This window comes from Neltuma alba, unplaced genomic scaffold (genome assembly GCF_004799145.2).
Source record: "Neltuma alba isolate B1F8T4 unplaced genomic scaffold, ASM479914v2 tig00004934_pilon, whole genome shotgun sequence".
In the NCBI taxonomy this organism is placed as follows: Eukaryota; Viridiplantae; Streptophyta; class Magnoliopsida; order Fabales; family Fabaceae; genus Neltuma; species Neltuma alba.
The window spans coordinates 92,306-115,304 of record NW_021633916.1 but is presented as its reverse complement, the minus strand read 5'-3'; the positions used below and the strand labels follow the sequence as shown (position 1 = coordinate 115,304).

The 22,999-nt window shown below is 31.9% G+C and overlaps 1 protein-coding gene and 1 long non-coding RNA gene across 2 annotated transcripts in view; one reads left to right on the top strand and one right to left on the bottom strand.

The window, feature by feature from the left end:
- Positions 1 to 22,999, top strand: part of LOC114746319 (probable sugar phosphate/phosphate translocator At1g06470) — a 106,396-nt gene that overhangs the window by 47,682 nt on the left and 35,715 nt on the right. Inside the window, exon 7 of the mRNA XM_028934552.1 lies at positions 20,624 to 20,698. Coding sequence (XP_028790385.1) covers positions 20,624 to 20,698 — 75 coding nt within the window. The remainder of the gene's footprint in view (positions 1 to 20,623; positions 20,699 to 22,999) is intronic.
- On the bottom strand, positions 7,641 to 7,986 carry LOC114746322 (uncharacterized). Its single transcript, XR_003740262.1, has 2 exons — positions 7,841 to 7,986; positions 7,641 to 7,753 (listed from the first exon to the last, which is right to left on the bottom strand). It is a non-coding gene; the product is annotated as an uncharacterized LOC114746322 (long non-coding RNA).

Genomic DNA, 22,999 nt, shown 5'->3' with positions numbered 1-22,999 from the left:
TCTAATCTTTTGAGTTGACCTACAAAAGAGATGTCACCCAATGCAATTCCTCTAAAGCATAAGGTGTGAAGATTAATTAGTGATGACACAATGGATTGTGGCATTGACCATTGAATCACTTCCCACCAATAAAATGTCTTCCATTGAAAGCTAGACCTTGTGAGGGCTAGTATTTTGAGTGCTTCAACCCCTCCAAGATCCTCAATGAACCCTTCAGGATGAAGTAGCAGAATCTCAAGTGTTGGACAATGCAATTGATTAGAGAGCTTAAAATTGCCTTCCAGGTTCCATAATGATATCACTTTGGTCTCTTTCAAACTTTCATTTTCAACCAACATTCTTGAAACTGCATGGCTATCTACCAAAATTGCTTGATGTTGCTTCTTCGCAATCCACAAAGCTACATCCTGAACTAAGTCATACATTTTCACACATGCTTGCTTATTTGTATGCATTAATAAACAAGAATCTAATAGACTGTTGATGCTTTTTGAAATCTCGCTCCTTGCATCCTCCATTGTGTAAACAATATTCCCCTCAAATTTCAAAGTCCCTTTGGCAAATCGAATAAGATCCTCTTTATGAATTTGATCATCCTGAGGAAACATAGAGCACAATAGGAAGAGTTGCTTTGCTAGACTTGTTGGCAAATAGTCATAACTCAATTTGAGGCATGCATAAGGGCCCCTCGAACCCTCATCAATATCCAATGGTAGGGATTGTTGTAGCCTCCATAGTGCTGACTCCCACTCCACAATTCCTTTTCCTCTTAATGCCCCTCCCACTGTCACAATTGCAATAGGTAGTCCCTTGCACTCATCAACAATTTTCTTTCCTACACCATCAAACTCATTTAATGAGTCATGGGTTATGTTTGCATGCATCTTGAACAGAGCCCATGCTTCCTCCTCACTCAAGAGAGACAATGCAAATTTTTCCTCGCAACCCATAGAGATACAAACATCTCGAAGACGAGTAGTTAACAAAACACGACAATTTTCATTAATCGGAATACCAATTTGTTGGAGATCTAGATCGCTCCAAACATCGTCCAAGATTATAAGTATTTTCATACTTTTCAATTCAGTTAATAGCCTTGCTGCTATGGTTGATTCGGTATTTTCCTCAAATTTCAAACCCGTTTTTCCTTTTATTTCTTCTTGGATGTTCCTAACATTAAGAGGCCTAGAGACAACCACCAGGACCACTTTGTCAACAAGCTTCAGCTCTTCAACTTTCTTACCCACTTCAATTGCGAAGGTGGTTTTACCTGAGCCCCCCATACCATACAGGCCCACCATCTTACTCTTGCCATGTTTAATAGCCTCGAAAAGGCTATTAAAAATTGACGCCCTTGATTTGAAGTCCACGACATCCTTGAAAGAAAATAGCTCAAAGTGAGAATTGTTTTCGAGATCCTTCATCCGCTTCGCCTTATCATCCATTTCTTTTGCTAAGGAATACTTGAGCGACATGTTGAAACATTTCTTTCCTCCTCCTCCAACCTCTCGCTGTAGCTTTTGCACCTCGTCTAGGATAGCAGTCACATCATCCAACCACTTCTTTACAGATGGCATTATTTCTTCAGCTTTTCGACGAGCTTCTTCCTTACGCATGTTCACATCTGCTAGTGTCACCAACAGCTCTTCTTTTCTTTTGTCAACAACCCCACTGTATTGGTTGAAGCAAAACAAATAACGGGCGCGACGTGAAATTGGATCCCATAGACATTCTGCAAGCTTGGTCGCAAGACAAGTCCCAATTTCTTCCATCTAATGCAATACAAGCAAATCTTATGTATAAATACACCAACTTGTAATAATTCCAAATACAAAATAATGTCGCAATCATAACACGCGTGACAACATGTATAAATTTGAGATTGGATGAACAAATAATTCACTTTATATGCTTAGGAGATATTATATTGTATTAAAACAATTTTCTAGAATTCACACAACGGTTTAATTAGTTAAGTTTTCGTTTGATATATAATATAAACTTTTTTAATTAAGGGACTTTGACTTGGAGAAAATAGTTGTGAAAACGTAAATTTATAATACAATCATCTAATGATTTCAATTTTGAGTTGAAGTGATGTTCAAATGATATAAAAACATGACACAACAAACTTATGGCTAGAAGACGTAAATAATTTATAAGATGATATAATTGACAGTAGAAACCGAGACTCTTTCAAAAAAGGGTAGTTAACTGTTAATAGACATGATCCTTAATATAACAGTTAAATAATTAATTTAGAGATATTATAAAAATTAATTAAATTGGCTATTTGTAACAAATATGCACTGATTTCTTTAAACAATAGAATTCACACAAGTGGGGAAAAAAAGAAGAAAAAAAGACTTTTTATATTAGAAAACGCTTTCTAACCGGTTAGAAACATTTTTCGTAATGGTGTTAGTATAATCATTTATTATTTTCACAGGGAAACTAAAAATTGTAATAATCTTCTTAATAATTTAAAGTGAATTAAATTAAAACAATTTATATAGGTGCAAAAATGGTTCAATTAACATAAATTCAGAATAATACAGAAAATCATCTATCAAATTAAGTGTTTTTGATGCAGTTGTATTCTTTCGCCAGAAGAAAAGTTATTTTCCCCCCACTTCATATCGATACAAGTTGGATCTTAATAGAAAAATAATTAAAAAAACTTAAAGTCAAATTTCTTATATCTATTATGCCAGTTCTTCAATTCCATATAATCATGTGTCCTTTTTTATTTTATGTGAATTTACAATTAAACGCTAATATTTTAAGAATACTATACATGTTGATATATGATTAAAGAACTTGATATAACAAAAATAAAAAACTTGATGTAAGTATTATCCGAAATTAATTTCCCCCTAAAATATTGACAAATAAAAAAATTAGAAACAAAGAATAAAGAACTCAATAAATTTGACGGACTGATTGAAAAAAATTTTTTTGACAAAAATAAAGTAAATTCTTCAAATCCTTTTCATAATGTAGTGTATGCTGCCATTTAAGAATTGGAACAAATATATTTGTTGGATATTGCCGTAAAATAATTATAATTCAACATTAAATCTTTCACAACTAAGGGATTTATTAAGAATTGGACAAAATAGATGCGATAGACGTCATCAATTTGTTTTGTTTCTAAAGTTAAAATAAATATAATTAAAGAACAAATAATATCTAAAATAAGGAAATGATATTCCGTTCATATCTACCTTAATAAAAAATTTATTAAAAGTCATGTAAAAATACTAGTACTTGAATGCTGTTCTTTTTCAATGACATGCGATGTTATTGTCTAACGTTAACATGAATTGATGAAAAGACAAGTCATGATGTAAAAATGATACCATATCACCAATTATGAGAATTTTTTTCCTAATTATTTTTATGATTGGTTAACCTCCATTGACTGTCGCTGATCGGTAGTCAACATCAAACATATGGGGGGATTCCTATAATTTAACAAGAAAAATTAATTCAAACTAAATCCGAAGCTACCTCGAAAGTAATATTTTGAGTTTAGTGATTATATTATTTTTAGTCTGTGATTCAAATCTTTTTAGTTACTTTATTTTAAAAAATTCTTCCAGTCACCAGAGCTTTGACCTTGAGTGCTGGTAGTCAAAACTCTGACAACAGGTAAATATTTTTTTTAAAAAAAAAGGAGGTGTTATTGTATTTTTATTCTTAAATTTTAATTTCATTTTAATCCAAGGAGGCTAATTGAAATTTTGAAATGTTTTAAAAGTTGACTGATATTAAGTAGCTACAGTGATCCTAAAATGAACTTTTCCCTTTATTTAAGGAATTTTTTTCTTTTCAAAATATAAGCACTACTACACTGTACTTTTATTTTAATAGGAAAACTAAAGCATTTAATAATCATACTATTAATAAATTTAACTGATTCAAATTAAAAATATAATTATTTATAAAAAATAAATTATGTTAAATGAAGAATAATATAAAATAACATCTAATATACGCATTGTTTAATCTACAAATATTAGATCGTTTGTTTGACAGGCAAATATTTTTATGGTAAGAAAACTTCTAGGTGAGACTTGAGTTTATAGTAAAATTATTTGTTATATAAGAATCTGACCTAAAGGCTAAGTCTCTAAAGAAATTTCCACTCCATATTGTGGCAACTAAAGCGATACAGACATGTAAAGTAAAGTAGAGAGATGATAATAAAACTAATAGTTTTTGGATAAAAAAAATTAAATCTTAAAAATAAAAAAATTGTTCTTTACTTGAGTATTTTATCAAGGTACCATCTCCTATGGTGATTGAGAATTTAGTTCCTTATTATACTCATGCTCAACAATTAAAAATAAAAATAAGTAAATAAATAGATAATGAGTTTTGGAATGTGGGCTATTCAGATAATGTAATTGTCACTAACCTCAAATATCAGAATAGAATTGGACGAGTGATGCAGAAATGTCCACTTCAAATCAAATTAAGAGATGCTCAGCTACACGAAATTAGCAAATAACAATTAGAAACAGAAACAAGAAGTATACAAAATTCAATTATTGTAAATTCAGCGTGATTCATTCATTTTTCGATAGAGACAGCATAATTCGTTCGAGTATACAGTTTTTTTTTTTTTTTTGTATTTCTCTTTGGCGAAACTTGACAAGAAATCTGGGGGGAAAAAAAAATAAACTCATTCGAGTATACAGAATTCAATTATTGTAAATTCAGCATAATATATTACTTTGGTCCTAATTATAAGACCCCAATCCATTTTGTCTCTCGTATTTATGTATTTTTTCCAAGATAGTCCTTCTAATAATGATAGTTCTAACCAACACACTTAATTAGCAAGGATATTTTAGAAATAACAACACTTATTTGTTACAAATAACTAACTTAACTTACTTCCTTAATCTCTTCAAATTAGTCAACTGGGTCTTATAATTAGGACCGGAGGTAGTATAAAGAAGTGTCTAACAGATTGTGTTTAATTTTTAATATTATTATGCTTGAAAAGTTAATTTAAAGTCCAATAATGTTTTGATTTTCTATTAATAAGCAAATATATAACGCTATGTAGTATATATAGTACCTTGATAAAACACTCAAATTTGAAGTTCAAATAATGATCAAACAATAAATAAACACGAGACGTATATAGTAGAATTGATCTTATGTACTACTTCCGATCCTTAATATAAGATCTTATTTGATTTTTATTTTGATCCTAAATATAAGATCCCAATCTATTTTGTCTCTCATATTTATATATATTTTTTTAAAATAGTCTTTCTAACAATAATAGTTCTAGCCAATACACTTGATTAGCAAAGATATTTTAAGAAAGATAATACCTATTTATTACAAATAACTAACTTAACTTCTTTTTTTAATATCTTCAAATTAATTAACTAGTTCATATAAATAGAGTCAGAGGTAATATCATTGACTGTGGATTTTAATATTCAAAACTAATAAATCGTTTTTATGTTAAAGCAAGCGATCTAGTATAATTTCGTAACACGTGTTTTCTAATAATTTCCAGCCGAAAGAAATGTATCGTTTAAGGACACCTAAGATAAAGAAATAATGTTGTCATGGGAATTCTCAAGTTCAGATTTGCGCGATATCTTCGGCTGCAAGAAAGAAACAAGCAACGATTGTCTCTAAATTAAAACAATGGCGTTATTTTGAAATTAACTTGTAAAGAGTTTTCCAAGCGAACAATATTTAATAAAAATTAATCTTTAAGAAATTATTTTCATGACTGGTTTACGTCTATATCATTTCATAAGAAAAAATAATTATAACCAAGTATTGAGCTATTTTAGAGTAATATTTAGGTAAATTCACAAAACTTATTTAAAAATAAATTGTTTATTTAGAACTTATATATGTAATCACCATTTTTCCAAATAATAACAGCGTTACCCAGTAATCTTGGTAAATGGTAATTACGCATTATATAGATATATCAACAAGGAGAAAAAGTCTTCTAAGCCAAAATTGAATGCATTTTTTTGGTGACTGGCCAAAGCACATGCATATCTAAAAATCGTTACATTCTTTTATTTTAATAGAAAAACTAAAGCTTTTAATAATCATATTAATAAATTTTATTGACTTAAATAAAAAAATATATGATTACCCATAAAAAAATTAAATCGAGTTAATTTCAGAAAACTAAAAGAAACGCATCTAATAAATTCAATGTTTAATGTACAAATACTAGTTCCTTTGACTGATAAACAAATACTTTGCATATGCAAAAAGATTAGGTGAGACTTGAGTTTATAATAAAATTATTTGTTATTTAAGAATCTGAATATTGAGTTCAAATGATAATCAAAGAATATAATAGATGAGACAATACAATAGACATGTAAAGTAGCGAGATGATAACGAAGGTAAGGGTATCCTTGGATCATAAAAAAACGTTAAAAAAGAATTCCTTCATCAAGCTAAATAAAAGAAAAAAAAGTAAATAAATAAATAAATAAATCAGTTAGATGACTTAATCTAATATAATCGTTACTTTTTCTTTTTTTTGCCACTATAATATAATAGTTACTTACCTCAAATGGATGATGAAGTTAGACAAATAACGCAGAAACGTCCTCCGGAGTGACTCCCAAATCAAATTAAGAGATTATGCCCCACTACACACAAATGGCAAACAACAATTCACCCAATTAGCACAAACATACGAGATATATATTTATATATATATTAATTTTCAAAAAATTTAAAGTCTTGAAATTCGTTATTGTATAATTATTGACGACCCGAAAGAAGGACCAAAAAAAAAAAAAGCTCATGTACACTCAGAAAACGGTAGTTATTGAAACAGTATTCAGGTTGATGATATTCCCGATTTATTTTTTCTTTTTTCATGAATATTTCAAATTTCCATAAGAATATTTCAAAATTCCATGAGTTACTATGAATATATATATATATATCAAACAACAACGGTCCAAATTAAATTTTATTCTATTTTTAAATTTTATTTTCATATAATCATGATGTAAAACAAAACTAATCTTTTAACAACGATCAGTTGTCTGTTCAATAACTTAAATTCAATATAATGAAAAACATAACTTAAAATAATCTGACTTCTTTCACAAATATATATTTCCGAAAATAGGCATTCCATCAAATTCAGTACGAAATTTAAATTAATATAAATTCAACGTAATACACAAAAATACAAAATAACATCCAACATTTCATTTCTAACTTTCTAATAATATTTTGATTAAAATTAATATTTACCTCTAATATTTTCAATATCTGATTAGTAGCAAGGGAAGGCAACCAGAACTTGATTGAAAATGGATTTTAGGAATTTAAGAAAAGCATAGACGACTCTAACAATACACACACTCACCTGGTTCTATCTAACAAATATATAAAACAAAAAACCTTTTTTCTACTTTATGGTCATGTTAAAAAAAAGAAAAAGACTGAATGTCTGGACATAGTATTGGAGGACAGAGACACCGCAGCTGCTGGAAGATCTATTGCATCAACCGCAAGATCTATCGTCACCCAAAAGAAATTTAAAAAAAAACTACATTCTGTTATTTACCTGTAATATGAACTTAAGATAATGTTTTTTCTTTCCTTTTTTTTTTTTTTGGAGGCAGAACAAGAACTAATGGTAAGCAAAGTAGAGAGTTGATCGGCGGAAGTGGGGCGCTGCACACCAGAAGAGGCAGAAGCTTGGAGTCTGGAAGTAGCTTGGAATCTGGGGATCAAAAAGGGTGATATTGGAGGTTGATGCGAGAGAAGCCGTTAGAAGGTTGAAGGGGAAGGAAAAAGAAGGAAGCGTTACCTGTTGTTTATGGAAGGAGATTGCTGACTTAATGGATCGAAGGTGGGAAGTCAGAGCAGAGTGGATTAGGCGAGAAGCGAACGCTGTAGCAGACGCTCTTGCGAAGTTGACTCTGGAAATGGTTGGGTCCTTGCAGATCTGGAAAGAGGAAGCAGAGATCTTGAAGGTATTATGCGAAGAATATAAGAGGAACATGGGGTAGCCGTCGTGTAAGGGTAGGTCATGAGTAGTGCGTCGGCCTTGGGCCCTCTTTTGTCAGCCCAAAAAAACAGCAGAGAGTTGATGATTCCACGTGCGCCTTGACTTGAGCTCTTTAACCATGGAAACACCAATTCTAAAGTTCAAAGTAAGCTACATTTAATTCAAGGCCAAAAAAATTAAGCTATATTCAGAATAATTCCAAATTCGGAATAATGTCCCAAGCACGACGCACACGTACAATCTGTATAAATTTGAGATCGAATGAACAAATAATTCGCTTTAATTATAAATATATTTCTCACATGTTGTATTAAAACAATTTATAAAAGTTCACATCGCAGGTTAATTAATTAACTAACTTTATAAATAATTTATATGCTATATACTAATATTATTTATCAGTAATACATAAGTGATGAAAATTATGGCGATAAATTTTCGAGCCGTGGGAGAATGAAGCAAAGCACCAGAAAAGGACTGAATCTAATTTAGTAAACGCCAAAAAGTAAAAAGAATATCTTAGGAGAATTATTTGTAAATTTAAGAGGTTGATTTTTAAATCTATGAGATTTATTTAAATTTTGATTAAATTTAAGGTAGATTTATTTATTTTTCTCCAATGTCAATTTAGAGGGGGATATTCTGGAGCACCAGAAAATGCATTCACATTCACATTTTTTTTCTTGTCATATTTGTAGAATAGCCGCTATAATTATTTTGATTTGGTCCGTCCACATGCTAGTCACTAATGAGTTACTACCTCCTGCTTTTTAATATAAGATATCGTTTGACTTTTATTTTGATTCTAAATATAAAACCCCAATCTATTTTTTCTCTTATATTTATGTATTTTTCTCAAGATAATCCTTTTAAGAATGATAATTCTAGCCAATACATTTAATTAGTAAGAATATTTTAAGAAAGAGAACATTTATTTATTACAGATAACTAATTTAACTTATTTTATTAATCTTCTCAAATTAGTTAACTGGCTTTTATAACGAGAACCGAAGTTAGTATTTTTTTTATATTTAAATAATGAATCTGTTGTCATATTTGTAGACTCATAGGATAACGAGTCTTTGCTAGTAATGACCAAATAGCCCTCTAATCTTTAATATAAGACCTATTTAACTAATTTAATTAGATTAAGGAAGTCAGGTAAGTTAGTTAATTATAAGAAATGTGATACGTTTTTCCTAAAACACCATAATAATCTTTCTTAATACCCCATCTCCCTCTTTTACTTGATTATGGTTGAGGGAGTACCTATAGGGGTAATTTAAAAAAAATTGATAAATATGAAAAATGGGTCTTATATTTAGGATCAAAATCAACTCAATAATTAGGTCCTATATTAAGGAACGGAGGAGTATTAAAATATAATCAGCCCAGTGGATTTGTCTCCTAGCAATAATTTAAAGACTTTTCAAAGAAAAAAAGCCGAAACGACTGAAGGTAAGTAAACAGAGACTAATCATGTTAATTTTTTTAATGATTCTTTTGTCATAGTTAGATTATTATCATATAAGATTTAATGAAATAATTTGAGTGAGTTAAGGATATTAGTTACATTAGTTAACCCGATATATTTTTTCTAAAACACAATAAGTGTCTTTTTTTAATTTTCTTTTTTTTTACTATTTGATTATTGTTGAGAGAATACCAATAAGACTGATTTGAAAAAAATTAATAAATATATGAAATAAGTTTTATATATATGATCAATATTAACTTTGTAATTAGATCTTAAATCAAAAAGAGAGTCTTCAAGTTAGGGAGGGACCATCTTGTCTTATTTTTTATTTGTTAATGATTCTTTGACACGTAATTTTCTTGTTTATCGCATTCACATGGCCCTGCTTGTGACTAATAAAGACTTGTACACTAAAGAAGCGGCCAAACAATAATAAATTAAAATTAATCAAATCCGCTTGGTTTAGGCGTTTCGACATTGCAGAAATGGCACGTAGGCCATAGCAAGCAAATTGAATCGAAAAAAATATATTAAGTTTAAGAAAGTGACAATTTTTTTGTCTGATGAAAATAACATTTAGGATCCGTTTAGTTTAGTATCAAAGAAAATGAGAGGAGAGAAGGAGAAGATGCAACTTATTTTCTTAAAATATCTTTATTCTTGAAGTTTTTTATTCTTTATTTTATAAATTATAATAATTATTTTATAATAATTTTTATATAGTGTAACTTGGGTCTTAAAAGCTCAGTAGATTGTACATCGCAAAAAAAAAAAAAAAAGAAATCTTATGATACCTAGTTTTATATCCAAAAAAATGTTTTCATTTATTTTTTCTATGTACTTCATATTTTGCAGTGATTGATATTTATGGGACAAAGAGAAATTCTCAATATTATGATGGGAGGGGAAAATGCTTATATTATAGATATATAATCAAGTAAAAAGTACCCATTCTGCTGTTATACTTTTTTTTTCTTCCCAAAATGATGATATTGAGATTAATAATGTATTACTTTATAATATTCCCCTGCTATAAAAAATACTATAAGTTAAAGATATGTAAAACAAAGAAATGATATTATGATAATTACCTGTAAATAATTGTGATATCTTTTGAGCCCGAAGCCAATGCAGAAAGATGACAACTGAAACTAATTAATTATGACAGCACAAGAAAAGCAGGAATGCTCAAGTTACACTTTATCAAAAAAATTATAGACAACAATGAAAATTAATAACTATTCTTTAAAAATGATATGATAAAATGGATAATTTTTTTCAACAAAATAGAGAATATTTCGTCTGATTTCCTTAAAAAAAAAAAAGCACTAAGCCCCTAAAATATTATAACTAAGCATTATTGACATAACTAAGTCATTGTAGTATCATAAGGCTTTTCAAATAACTAAAATGAAATCAACAAAAAATATAAAATACATATTTAGTTAATTACCTCAAACTCTGCAATCAAATTAGATAGGAAAAGAAAAGCTCACGGAGATGACCTTGGAATCAAATTGCGCGATGCCAATCTTCATTAAGGAAACAAACAATGATTTAATTAATTAAGACTATGATATTACGGTCATTTACTAGGAATATTCATTATTGTAAATTATTGTGAAATTCAAAAGAAAGAGAGAAAAATTATTGGGATTAACACTAAGAATGTTTGGAATAGTATAGTTGTTCGAATGGATTGATTGTCACTCTGCTTTTATCTTTTGTACTCTTTCCCTTTCCAGTTTGTTATTTTTTTCTGGACTGGGACTATTTTTTTTTTTTAATGAAATATATTTGGTTAAAAAGAAAATAAAAGATCCTCATTTGCTAAGATTTGGCTCGTGGACTGTTACAAACCAAATCAGAACCCTGGTTATTTTGCAAGGAGGTTGGCCTGAGGTAAATCTGAAGTGGTTGCGGCTGAAGAATGAAACAGGGAATGTTTTGGGGCAGGGGGGTCATGATGCTGATGAAAATGGTTCTCAGAGTATTATGGCTACTAAGACAAGGGACAATTGTCGACTTTGTATTCCTTCTAAATCTAATGAAGTTCTTAAAAGAAAGCAAGTTAATTTCCTGGATCCAATGCAAGAAGTTTCCGAAATTTGCAATAATTCTGTGTTGTTCCTTAAATAATGTTGATCATGGTGCTAGCACTAGTAGGACCAAGTTCCTAGGAAGGCTGTTATCTGATTATGAAGAGGCGGTAGGAGTCATAACTAAGAAGTCTGATGCTGGTACTGAGAAAGTTCCTTCTGTTCATGTGGACAGTGATAATAGTTCTAAAGCAATTTTAGGTTTGCAAAGGGTTTTATTTGGAAAATGTCACTGTCAATTTGGGGAATTTGAACCTGAAACGGGAAGCTTATGATGATTTGGAGTGTGCTATATATCATGAAAACGAGAAAGCTGGGCATTGGTGATGCTGATAGGAAGAATTCTATCGCTGAATTTGCGGGGGCTCGAGGGAAAGAAAAGCTAAGATGACAAGAATTGCTTTGAGGAAAGCCAAGCAGTATGAGGAATCTAGCATATCTAATTCGATGGAAAATTCCAAAGGCAAAGTTGGCTGGCCTTCAACAGCCCCATCAATCTCATGAAAATCATGTCGTGTAATTGTCAAGGTCTGGGGGTTTCTTTGACAATTAGGAATTTGAAAGACTGCTATAGAAAAGTCAGATCTTCAATCATTTTTTTGATGGAAACAAGAATGAGAAGTGAAAAATTGAAAAGACTTGGGAGCTTGCAACATGGATTATGAATTATATGTGGAACCTCGTGGAGAATCTGGTGGATTGGCTCTTTGGTTGCAGAGTGGTGTAGATATTAAGGCTCTGTATCAGTCAAAAACTTTGATCCATGCTAGAGTCAAATCTGTGGCTTTAAATGTGCCTTCTTTCATTACTTTTATTTATGATGCTCCTAAAGAAAATGATAGAAATCTAGTTTGGAATAGACTTCAAGCTTTAGCTCATGGGCTCAATGATACTTGGCTTTGCGTAGGTGATTTTAATGAACTTGGTTCTCAAACGGAAAACAAGGTGAAAGTCTCCTCCAATTGGTTCCGTTGAAATAAACTTAGATGGAGCTTTTAGTAAAGATTCTGGTTTGCTGGAATTGGGATTGTTTGCACATATGAAGAGGGTTTGTTTCTTGGTAGTGTGTGCAGAAAAATGAGATCACTGACAGTGATGCTATTTCTTTCAGTGATCAATTTAATTATTCGAAGGTATATTTTGACCCTGATTGCCAAGAACTTTACAGAGCTTTTGTAGCTAAATCCTCAAGTAATGTTGAATGGCAAAACACGGATATAGTGACTGATTCTGGACATGTTGAAAATTATGCTGACTTGACTTTGTATTTGTATTTACCAGCCTTATTTCTTTGCTGGCTGTTTCCCTTCAATAAATATATTTGTTGTTAAAAAAAACATTAAAAAGTTGGGAGAATTGCTCATAGGTCTTAGATAAGAAAACTAAATATAGATATGTCCCAAAAATTTCATATTACAAGTTGACTTGCCTTCTTTTCTTTTCTTTTTATTTTGCCAACAATTGACTTGCGTTGTTTACCAGTCAAACTCGCATATTTATAAGTTGCGTAACTAGGATTTAGTTGGCGTGCAACACGCGGAATGAATTAACTTCAACGTTTGGTATTAAATAATTTTTTCTCAACAAATACGCAATTACTAACATAGCTACCTCCTCCATCCATTTATTCATACTACAACATCAAACGTGAATTGTAATTAAACATGTAATCATATTAACCTAGGACATTTTTTTTCAAAACCATAGCTCAACACAAACCAGAGAAAGGAAAATGAAACATTAATTTCTTAAAGAGCGACACATAATCTGGGATTCTGGATTCATAGCACTCTAGTATTTTGTAGCATAGAATGATCAAGTCCAGGAAAAGTCTCATGTTGGAACTCAGCTATGTTTGATTAAAGAAAATGTCTCTCACGAGAAGCTTCAGAAAGGTGATGCAGGTGCAGATGATGTGGGTGGGGCCTCAAAACAGATAACAGGATTCAAATATTCAATAAATCTTGTATTTTTCTCTGCTTCTTTTTCCCCCCAGATTAGATGTGGAGTTTGGTATTCTTTCATGCATACATTTTCAGATTCACATCCAGCTTAATTGTTTAAGAAAGTAATGAGCAAACAAGAGCCCACTCTTCACAACCCTAGCTAGCAAATGCTAGCCACAATAACTCTATTCATTCTGCTTAGTTTTAGAGATCAAAGTATATGAGAAGTAAAAGAAATTAAAAAAAAAACAAAGATACTGGAATTATAGCAGCATTCAGTAGCTAGGCATGGATCATTGAGAGAAAGCTCAGCAAATCTTGCTTTTGCTGCAGATATTCTAAAGACATTGTTTTTCATACTTTTATGGTACATTTTCAGCCTGTTTTTGACCTTGTAAGTTCCTTCTGCAAGCAAACTATGTATAAATTCATCTTTTGATTTTTTTTTTAACTTTCTTGTAGTTTTCTTAGTTTTCTTATGCTGGACTTGTAAACAGGTACAATAAAAGTCTGTTAGGTGACACTATGGGAAAGTTTCCGGCTCCTTTCCTGATGAATACTATCCACTTTGCAATGCACGCTGTGCTTTCAGACTTTATCACTTGGTTTTGGTCTCATAGATTCCAAACTAGTGTTTCATGTCTTGGAGGGATCACTTATGCGAGGTAAATGTGTAATTTGGGTATATTTTTTATTTATTTTTTCTTTTGTCTTCTTTCTTCAAGTATAAATATATGTCATCCAAAACTTGGAATAATATTGTCTTAAATTGATGACAATCATAGTAATTGGAATCGATAACTTGTAGATTTTGAGTGGACGGTAATATTTCTGCCAGAATAGAGTTAATAAACTCTAGCCAATTAACTTTGTATTAGGCATTGACCGGGTCTTTGACAGAGAAGACAAAGATGCTCTGTTCATCCCCAATGTCTTGTTTGACCACTACAAAAGAATTAATTGAAATTGGCACATTAATCTTTAATTACCTTCATCTACTTTGGGAACTATGTTTGATGGTTGATCTCCATGTCTTTGTACTTTCAAAGCTTTTCTGGCTCTGCTAAAGTTATTGTATTTTTATTGAAAAAATTGAATTATTATGAATTACAAGCCCTACAAGAATTTCTTCAACCGTTCTATACCATTGCGTTTAATCTTATTCTATTGGAAGTGTCCCATTTTAAACAGAATTTTGGTGAAAGTTTCTTTTTTTTTTTTTTTAAATACTGACAACTATTTTCTACAACAATATCTCTTTTGTGCTCATCTTTCCTAATATCCCCATAATTTACATCACATCCTAATCTCAGTGCTTTGTGTGTGCGTGTGTGTGCGCGCACACACGCATGAATGGGTTCTTGTAATTGTTTTGCCTTTCAGATTATCATCCTCTTCATTGAATGCACACATATGCTTTTGACATGAAATGGTCCAAGAATATTTGTTATGGACAATGGTATAACTCTTTTTTTTTTTTTTTAATTTCCCCTTCTCCACGTCTCAGTACTTTTGTTGTAAATTTATAATCGCTTACTTTATTGACTTTTCTATCAAGTAATACCACAGATGGAATTTGCCTTTCACAATTGTACCAACTGCTCTTGGGATAGCATTGGATATTAACTTGAGCAATGCTTCTCTTGTTTTCATCTTTGTCACTTTTGCTACAATGGTTAGTGACGTTTTTCTTCTTGTCGTTCATCAGGAGGGAAACATCAAATAATATCTATTTTATTTTTATTGTTATTGAAGATTGCATTTTCTTTCTTTCCTTCTGTGTTTCTTGCCCTGAGGAAGTAACTATCCTTATTCTCTACATGTACCTCTATCTTATTTTCTTTCTTGCAGTGTAAACCTGCTGCTCCAAGTTTTCTCCTCCTATTTGCTTTTGCTTTCAGGTGAGTTTACAGTCTTTTGATCTTTGTAACTGTTCTTTTTGTTTTTGTGACCTTTGTGAATGCTGGGGATTAAAATTGAGCCTTCAGTTATGAGGAATTACATCTCTAAGATACATTGAGGAAATTAAATTCTATATTATGAAGTCTGACCATCCCTAAAATACAACATTGTATGCAAACTATCAATTATTTAGTACCTAAATGGTTATTGATTCTATATGAAAGGTAGACTTATATTGTGTGACAGAACTTTTAGTGGCCCCAGAAGACTTCAAATTGTAGAAAAATTTTGCTTTGGGGAACAGCACTTTCTTGTCATGCTGGGATTATCCGAAACTTTTGCCGAGCTCTTAGTTCTAAAGTAAATTTAAACATTGTTCAGTGTTACTGTCAATTCGTTGATCCATTTATGTATGCCCATATGGTTTCCAATTGTGAATTTAAACATTGTTCAGAGTTACTGTCAATTAGTTGATCCATTTATGTATGCCCATATGGTTTCCAACTGTGAAATTCTATGAAAAATTTATCTTTATTCAGGGCTTCAAATTCTAAATTGTTTGTCTGAAAGAAAATAAAATACTAGAATCATGTGACGGTGGATGGGAATGATGCTTTAGGCTTAATCCTTGAGGGGGTGGCAATACACCTAAGAAATTATTCCATTGAAGGATTCTCCTGTGGATCCAAGAATAGCCGACATGGACTAAATGTAGCTTAATTAATTTAATGTGAATCCATCTACACTCGAATGGAGGCATAGGTTTCTTAAACTGTCTAGGATTACCAATTGAGTTTTGATAGGTGATGTAAGATGTTTAGTGCCTAATATTCACAAGCCACATCCTGTGGCTACTGTTGTCTACCACAATGCTCCCAGTCCAAGCAATATTACTTCTGGAGAAAAATCAATGTTTATGCTGATACCACAGAAATTAGACCGGTCTTCTTTCATCTTTGTTACATGTATGAAAATGAACACTTCATATTATATTGTGCTTTCTATGAACAACAGTTTTTTGGGTTGAGTTTCTAAAACGTGTCATGCATGTCCGTATGTAGATACATGCATTTTCAGTACTAATACCTGTTTACTGTCATTTAGTTGCAAATTTTGATTGGAAGGTTGGAAACTCCAAGCTTTAAACTGTCAGGCATCATCCTATTTATCTCCATTGGTATATTACTAACAGGTATATATGGTAGCTCTAGCTTTCACGCCTTTAATTTAGATTTTGATTTGCATTGATTGTTATGAAAAATGAAGACTATCAGTGTAATTCTCATTACTGGACAAACAATGAAACACCCTTGAAAACGTGTGCATCTTGGTCAAACCAAATGCACCATAACACTGGTAAGGGTGTACATTGCCTGTGTTGTGCCCTACTTAATTTACCAAACTCTTTATAACTCGTCAAAAGAAATCATTCCAAGGTCGGAGTGTTCTTGGTCATTCTCAAATTGGTTCTAAATGTTGGTTTTATGCAATAAATACCTGGGCAAGTGGTCAAATATGGACAGTGAACTGTTTGACGTTCATGTGAGGAATGCTGCTTTTTTATTCCATCATAAAAGTTATTATTTTATAGGGTTAATGCCATTGTTAGTCCTTAAAGTTCGATTGAATTTTGGTTTTGGTCCCTATAGTTTTATAATTTTTCAATTTGAGTTTAACGAATGGTTTTCATACTTTTAACACGACCCGGTTTTGTTACCTATACTTATACGCAATTAAGTCCTTATGATACTATGGGGATCAAAGTTTTTATGAAACTATAGGGATCAAAACTAATGATTTGAAGCTAAAGCAATCAAAACCAAAATCGGATCAAACTGTAAGGACCAACAATGATATTTTATACATCTGCACAATGTTTTTTCTTTTTCCTTTTTTCTTTTTCCTTTCTTCAGTTGCTAAGTACATTTTTTAAGCCTTAGGAACTTTTGCACGCTGAGAAATTCGTATGTCCATCTGAAATACAATTCCCTTGAAATGCAGTTGCAAAAGAGACAGAATTTGAATTTTGAGGATTCGTACTTGTTATGCTTGCTGCTGTTATGTCTGGGTTTCGTTGGTGCATGACTCAGATTCTTCTGCAAGTTCACATTTAGTTTCTGATTTCTTTTTTAATATCAATTTTCTTATTTTGCGCACTCATTTTTTCTGCCCTTAACAATTATTCTTACTCCATTTTGCTGACTTGGTCTTAGTTCTCTTCATGCAATTTGACACCAAACCAATGCTAAAGAAAGAAGCCTATGATAAGTGTCCGGAATAGCTCCGCAGTAATTGTTTTTAAGGAAAATATTTTTGTAGATTTATGCAATATTTTGATGGGAAGTGAGTAGTCTCACTTAATCATGACTATTTTTAACTCATTCAATGATATATTTTTGGTATTTTCGGCGACTTGACATGAATATGCGCCAGTTCAAGTTCTCATTTTTTATGAAATCAATTCATAGAGATAGGAAGTACGTAACTATAGGAAGTACATAGCAAGAGTGAAAATCTGTCCTTTGTGTAATTTGTATAGCAGCACCAGTAGATACCCTTTATTTCAAATCTCCAAGGAGCTGGAGAAGCAAAATCGCTCTTGTACCATAAGGGAAGTGAGGGGAGAAATCTTAGGCTGAAAAAGGTTATGCAACTATGCTCCACTGAGTCACATCACATGCAAAGGAAACAAAAAATAAATAAATGACAACAATCCCAAAGCACCTTGCTGTCCTCTTGTAGGTGGGCACATAGGTTCAGTGCTTTCTAAATTAGCTACTATTTTTTTGAAGGGTTGCTGAAGAATCTGTTTGCCGTTTTTGGAAACAATGATTTTTTTGGTCCCATAACTAGGTGATGATGTAAAATTGAGGAAACAAAATTTGATAGGGATATACCTTAGTGTTTGTTAGGATTACGATTTTTGAAAACTAATGACTATTATATCTCTTTGTGAAATTGTGGAACCATATGTTGTCCCTTTTATTAGTTATTCTTTGATGACCTTATTTAAATGCTCCCTCTGCTAAATTTAATTAAATTTTGGTATTCTTAAGTCAAGTTTACCTGCAAAGTCTTCTCTTAAATTGGAAATATTTTTTTTTTGGAAGATTGGCATCACTGACAAGCCTTGGACATCTTAAACTAGCCATGTAAGAAGAAAGAATGGTCATTCTGATTTTATTATTTTCTTAATTTTTCTTGGAAGATGATGTGGGACCTTTGCATGCATTCACTACCATTTGACATATCACTGCCCAATAGAAACCGTGTACCTAAAGACAACCCTTGAAGTCGTATGTCTTAGCACAAGGTTAGAGTTCTAGCTTTTCTTAAGTAGTATCTCACTAATGGCTTAAGCCTCTTTGAGAGGAGGCCTTTTTCGCCTATTGTGCTGGAAAGGCCTAAAGCCAATCCTAGGTAACAGTAAAGCTTCATAAGGTCTTCTTGTTCAAGTGCAGTTAGTTTGCATCTTCATTGCCATGTCTGTTTTACTGAGCTGCCTCTAAGACAGTGACCAAACTGTTGCGCATTTCAGGTAGGTTGGAACTTACTTGACAAAGAATTATCGCAACCTTTGGTCCATTAAAGTTACAGCTCCCATTCATTGAGGCTTTCGTTGCTTAATATAGATTGTCATCCCACGCAAATAATAACTGAGAAAATTTCTATAATTACAACATGGGTTAAAAATAATATTTGATGTTATGGATGGTATTCCTGTTAAGAGAGGTTGTTGAATGAGTCAGAAGTTTTGTTGAGACTAAAGTTTCTTTAATGGTCTTTCTCCATGGACTAGATCTAGGCGGACTGCTAGATTCTTACTTTTAAACCAACATTTAACCATTCATCATACTTTATGCTCTAGAGCATAGCATACCATGCACTGACCTTGGGCATGTGTGAGCTTATCTCTGGCTTCTGACCTATTTTAGTATTTTTTCTATTTTTATCTTCTTTGAATACTCTTTCTTCATTATAGTTTTTCCTCTAACGTTGTTCATTTTCTATTGAGAGATTTAAAAGATCTATACCTTTTTAATGAAATGCTGATAATTTTTCCAAAATAATTTCAGGGATAAAAAATCCGCCTACCTTGATGAGCTATGTAACTCCAGTAATGGCAGGGGCAACTGCTCTTCTCTCTCTTACATCGGATCCATGGGGGAAATTCAGGCAAAACGAATATTTTAATAGTCCATGGCATATTAGTCAGAGCTGTTTACTAATGCTTTTAGGTGGTGAACTTGCTTTTCTTTTGGTAAGAGTAAATCTTCCCTTTCCTAGGACATGACACTACAATATTTGTTGTTTGACTTTCTGCTTGTTTGATGTTTAAGCTTTCAATTTTTTCCTCTTGTCAAATCAATTTTCAAACGTGGATCTCTTTTTTACAGGTATTAACAGAGTATGTCCTTGTCTCAGTAACTAGTGCCGTCACATTTACAATAGCTGGGGTTGTTAAGGAGGCTGTCACCATATTGGTGTCATTTTTTCACCTTTCCTATGCCAGTTTGTTGACATGAACATCCAGTGGCTACCATCCTTTATTTTGGTCCGCCTCCTATTTCTAAAGAACCTAGTTAAGTCGTCACTCTTGTGGTGATGTCATTCATGACTCATGAAAAAAATTACTTAAGAAGGCTTCCAAATTACTTGACACAGATTGTCCATTATAATTTGATTAGTTTCTAGGTTGTTGTATTCAGCTTTCTATAATATTGAGTTGATTGTTTCTGCATTTGCTGATTTGTCGGTGTGGTGGGTTTTAACAGGTTTTTCTATACGACTGCACCGTATCTGCACGCAAATGGCTCATGCTGTTATCTATTTTTCTACTCATTGAAGTACTTAGATACACAATTAAATTTGATTTTTTTTAAGTTGTTAAATTTTTGTCATATATGTTTAATTTTCATGTTCGTGTAGGTTGTTGTCCTGTACTTTCACAATCAATTTACTTGGTTGAAAGGAGTTGGTCTCTTCACTATCGTTGTTGGTTTTAGTTTACTCAATTGGTGCAAGTAAGTCATAAGCTAATGCACTTCTCAACAATTTATTTTGGTATCTGGTCATACTTTCCTTCCCTCTTAATTTAATTTAGAGCTTTGAACTTCAAGGATGGTGATGGTCATGCTCTCTTTATTTTGAATGGAAGATATTGGAAGCTTCAGAAGGGTGAAGCAGGTGAAGAGCATGTGGGTGGGACCTTCAAAACAGATTCGGCTACAAAGTATGTTATCCTTGATGAGGTGGATGAGCAAGAAGAGAGTTCCTGATTTATGAAGTCATTGTTAAAAACCATCGTTCAAAAGTAAGTCACTTCATGATTTATTGATGTTGATGACTGGAATCGTAATTTCTTTGGCCAAGGCTGGAATCATCACAGACGCTTCAAAAAATCTTCTGCTTTTTTTCCTATAAATTGACAACCTTGTGTCTTGCATGATTATGATATGAATAGAAAAAGATGGATTGATTCTTGAAAGAGGCTTTAGAGTTGCTTGATATACTCTGATCCACATCCCATCACACTATAATATCTAATCCTAAATAAAAGAATGTTGTTTTCTGATGACAGTTTGGTTATCTGGTGAAAAGAACATTGCTTTAAGTACTGAAATATGCTTAATACTAACACTCCTTTTTTTCTGTTGCAGCCCCGTATGTATATTTTGAAGCTGATTGGGTGGAGAAAAGAGAGAACAAATTTCCCACATATAATAAACAATATTTTGTCTTTTATTTTGTTTCATTCATTTGACATTCTCTCTGAGATGATTCCATAGAGGCTATTGTATATTACAGAACAATAACTTGCTATTGTGTTATAATCTTGAAATTTTGGTTGGACTGTGCAAAGTTATTTTAAATGCCGGATGAATATTTACAGATTCTTATTGACTATTGATTTTTTAATTTTGTCTGGCCTAATTATGAGTTCTATGAAAATTTATTATAATACCAAGTAATAGTTTATTGTTCTTTTTATTGTTAATATATTCTTTCTGATTCTACTTTTATTAAGGGATGCGATCTTTTGGATGATTGTCATAAACGTAAAATGACGCATTTCGAATGATATAATTCATGCATAATTATTTGTAATGGAGGTTTTTTGTTCCTCAAGCAAATTTTTCTTTTTCCAATTGTTCTCCTAATAAACATGAATATGTTTTGTATTTCTTTGTAAATAATAATTATAAATTATATTGCGACGATAAAGTAAAGGACAATAGAAGAAATCATTAATTAATGCAGCATGTGAAAAAGTTAAGTTCTATACGGATGTTACAGATGAAATAAGAAGTCCACGCAGCCACGCCATCATTATACTTTTGGCACAACCTTCAATATAAATTACGACATCTCTTAACAAACACTTTTAAATAGGCGCCATAGTTTTCTTTCTGTCCCAGTAGTACGAGAGGTTCTGAACAGGTTTTCCTCTAATACAGTATCTAATTCACTCCCCGATTCTGAAAAAGAAAACAGTTAGTTAGAAACTTAAATGTTACGTCAAAAACAAAATCTAACAGCCTAATTTATCATACCCCTTTTTTAAATTTGCTGTTAGATATCTATCTGTTTATAAAGATGCTAATAATGTGATAAAAATGTGTAAGGGTAAACATTGATTAGGTTGGGTTACGTACTTATTGAACTCTAATATTACTGCAACATGTCATTCATTTGATACAATATTTTTATAAAATGACAATTATATATATAGAAACCAACATCTTGAGGAGAATAAAAGATTCAAATTCAAATTTCTCATAAAGTAGCCAAACAAAAACCTTTTTTGGGGGGGGGGGGGAGGGGTTAAACAAGTGATTTTAAATAGAATCAATGACATACAAAATTATATGCTTGATATATGAGACGACCAGATGGGAATGAAGTGCTGTATGGGACGGAGTGATATGAATAGTAAGTGCACAAAACTATTTCATTCATTAAAAAAAAAATTAGAAAAAGCATCAAAAGAGAGAGCTTGAAAGGAAGAGTGTATCCATGTGGAAATAAAAAGTGGAGGTAGGGAAGTACCTGATGGGGAATTGTATTCCAATAGTGGAGTTATATTTGGACAATGTTGTATATGGATAGTACCAGATAGGAAGTTGAACTCATAACCTTCATATATCTCTCTCAACTTTGGCAAATTAATGAGACTCAATTTCTTCAATTTGGGGAACAGGTTTTCATGATCACCAACTTCACCTTCACATCCCTTAACAACTCCTTCAAGTTCAGAGCAATCCTTTATGCGTATTCTCTTCAGTGAAGGACAATGAGACACCAGACAATATGATGAGAACACCCATTTCACTTTGTTGCATGTAGTTATCTTAATTTTCTCAAGTTTAGGGAAGCAAACATTAGAAGAAGAAAGGTGCTTGAGTGATTCATCGCAGAATAGTCCCTCCCATTCCTCGCAATAAGAAACTTTAAGTGAACACAACTCTGGAAGGCTTGTAACAATAGCAAGAGTAAAAACATTTCTCAATTTTGGGCAACTCTTCAATGTAAC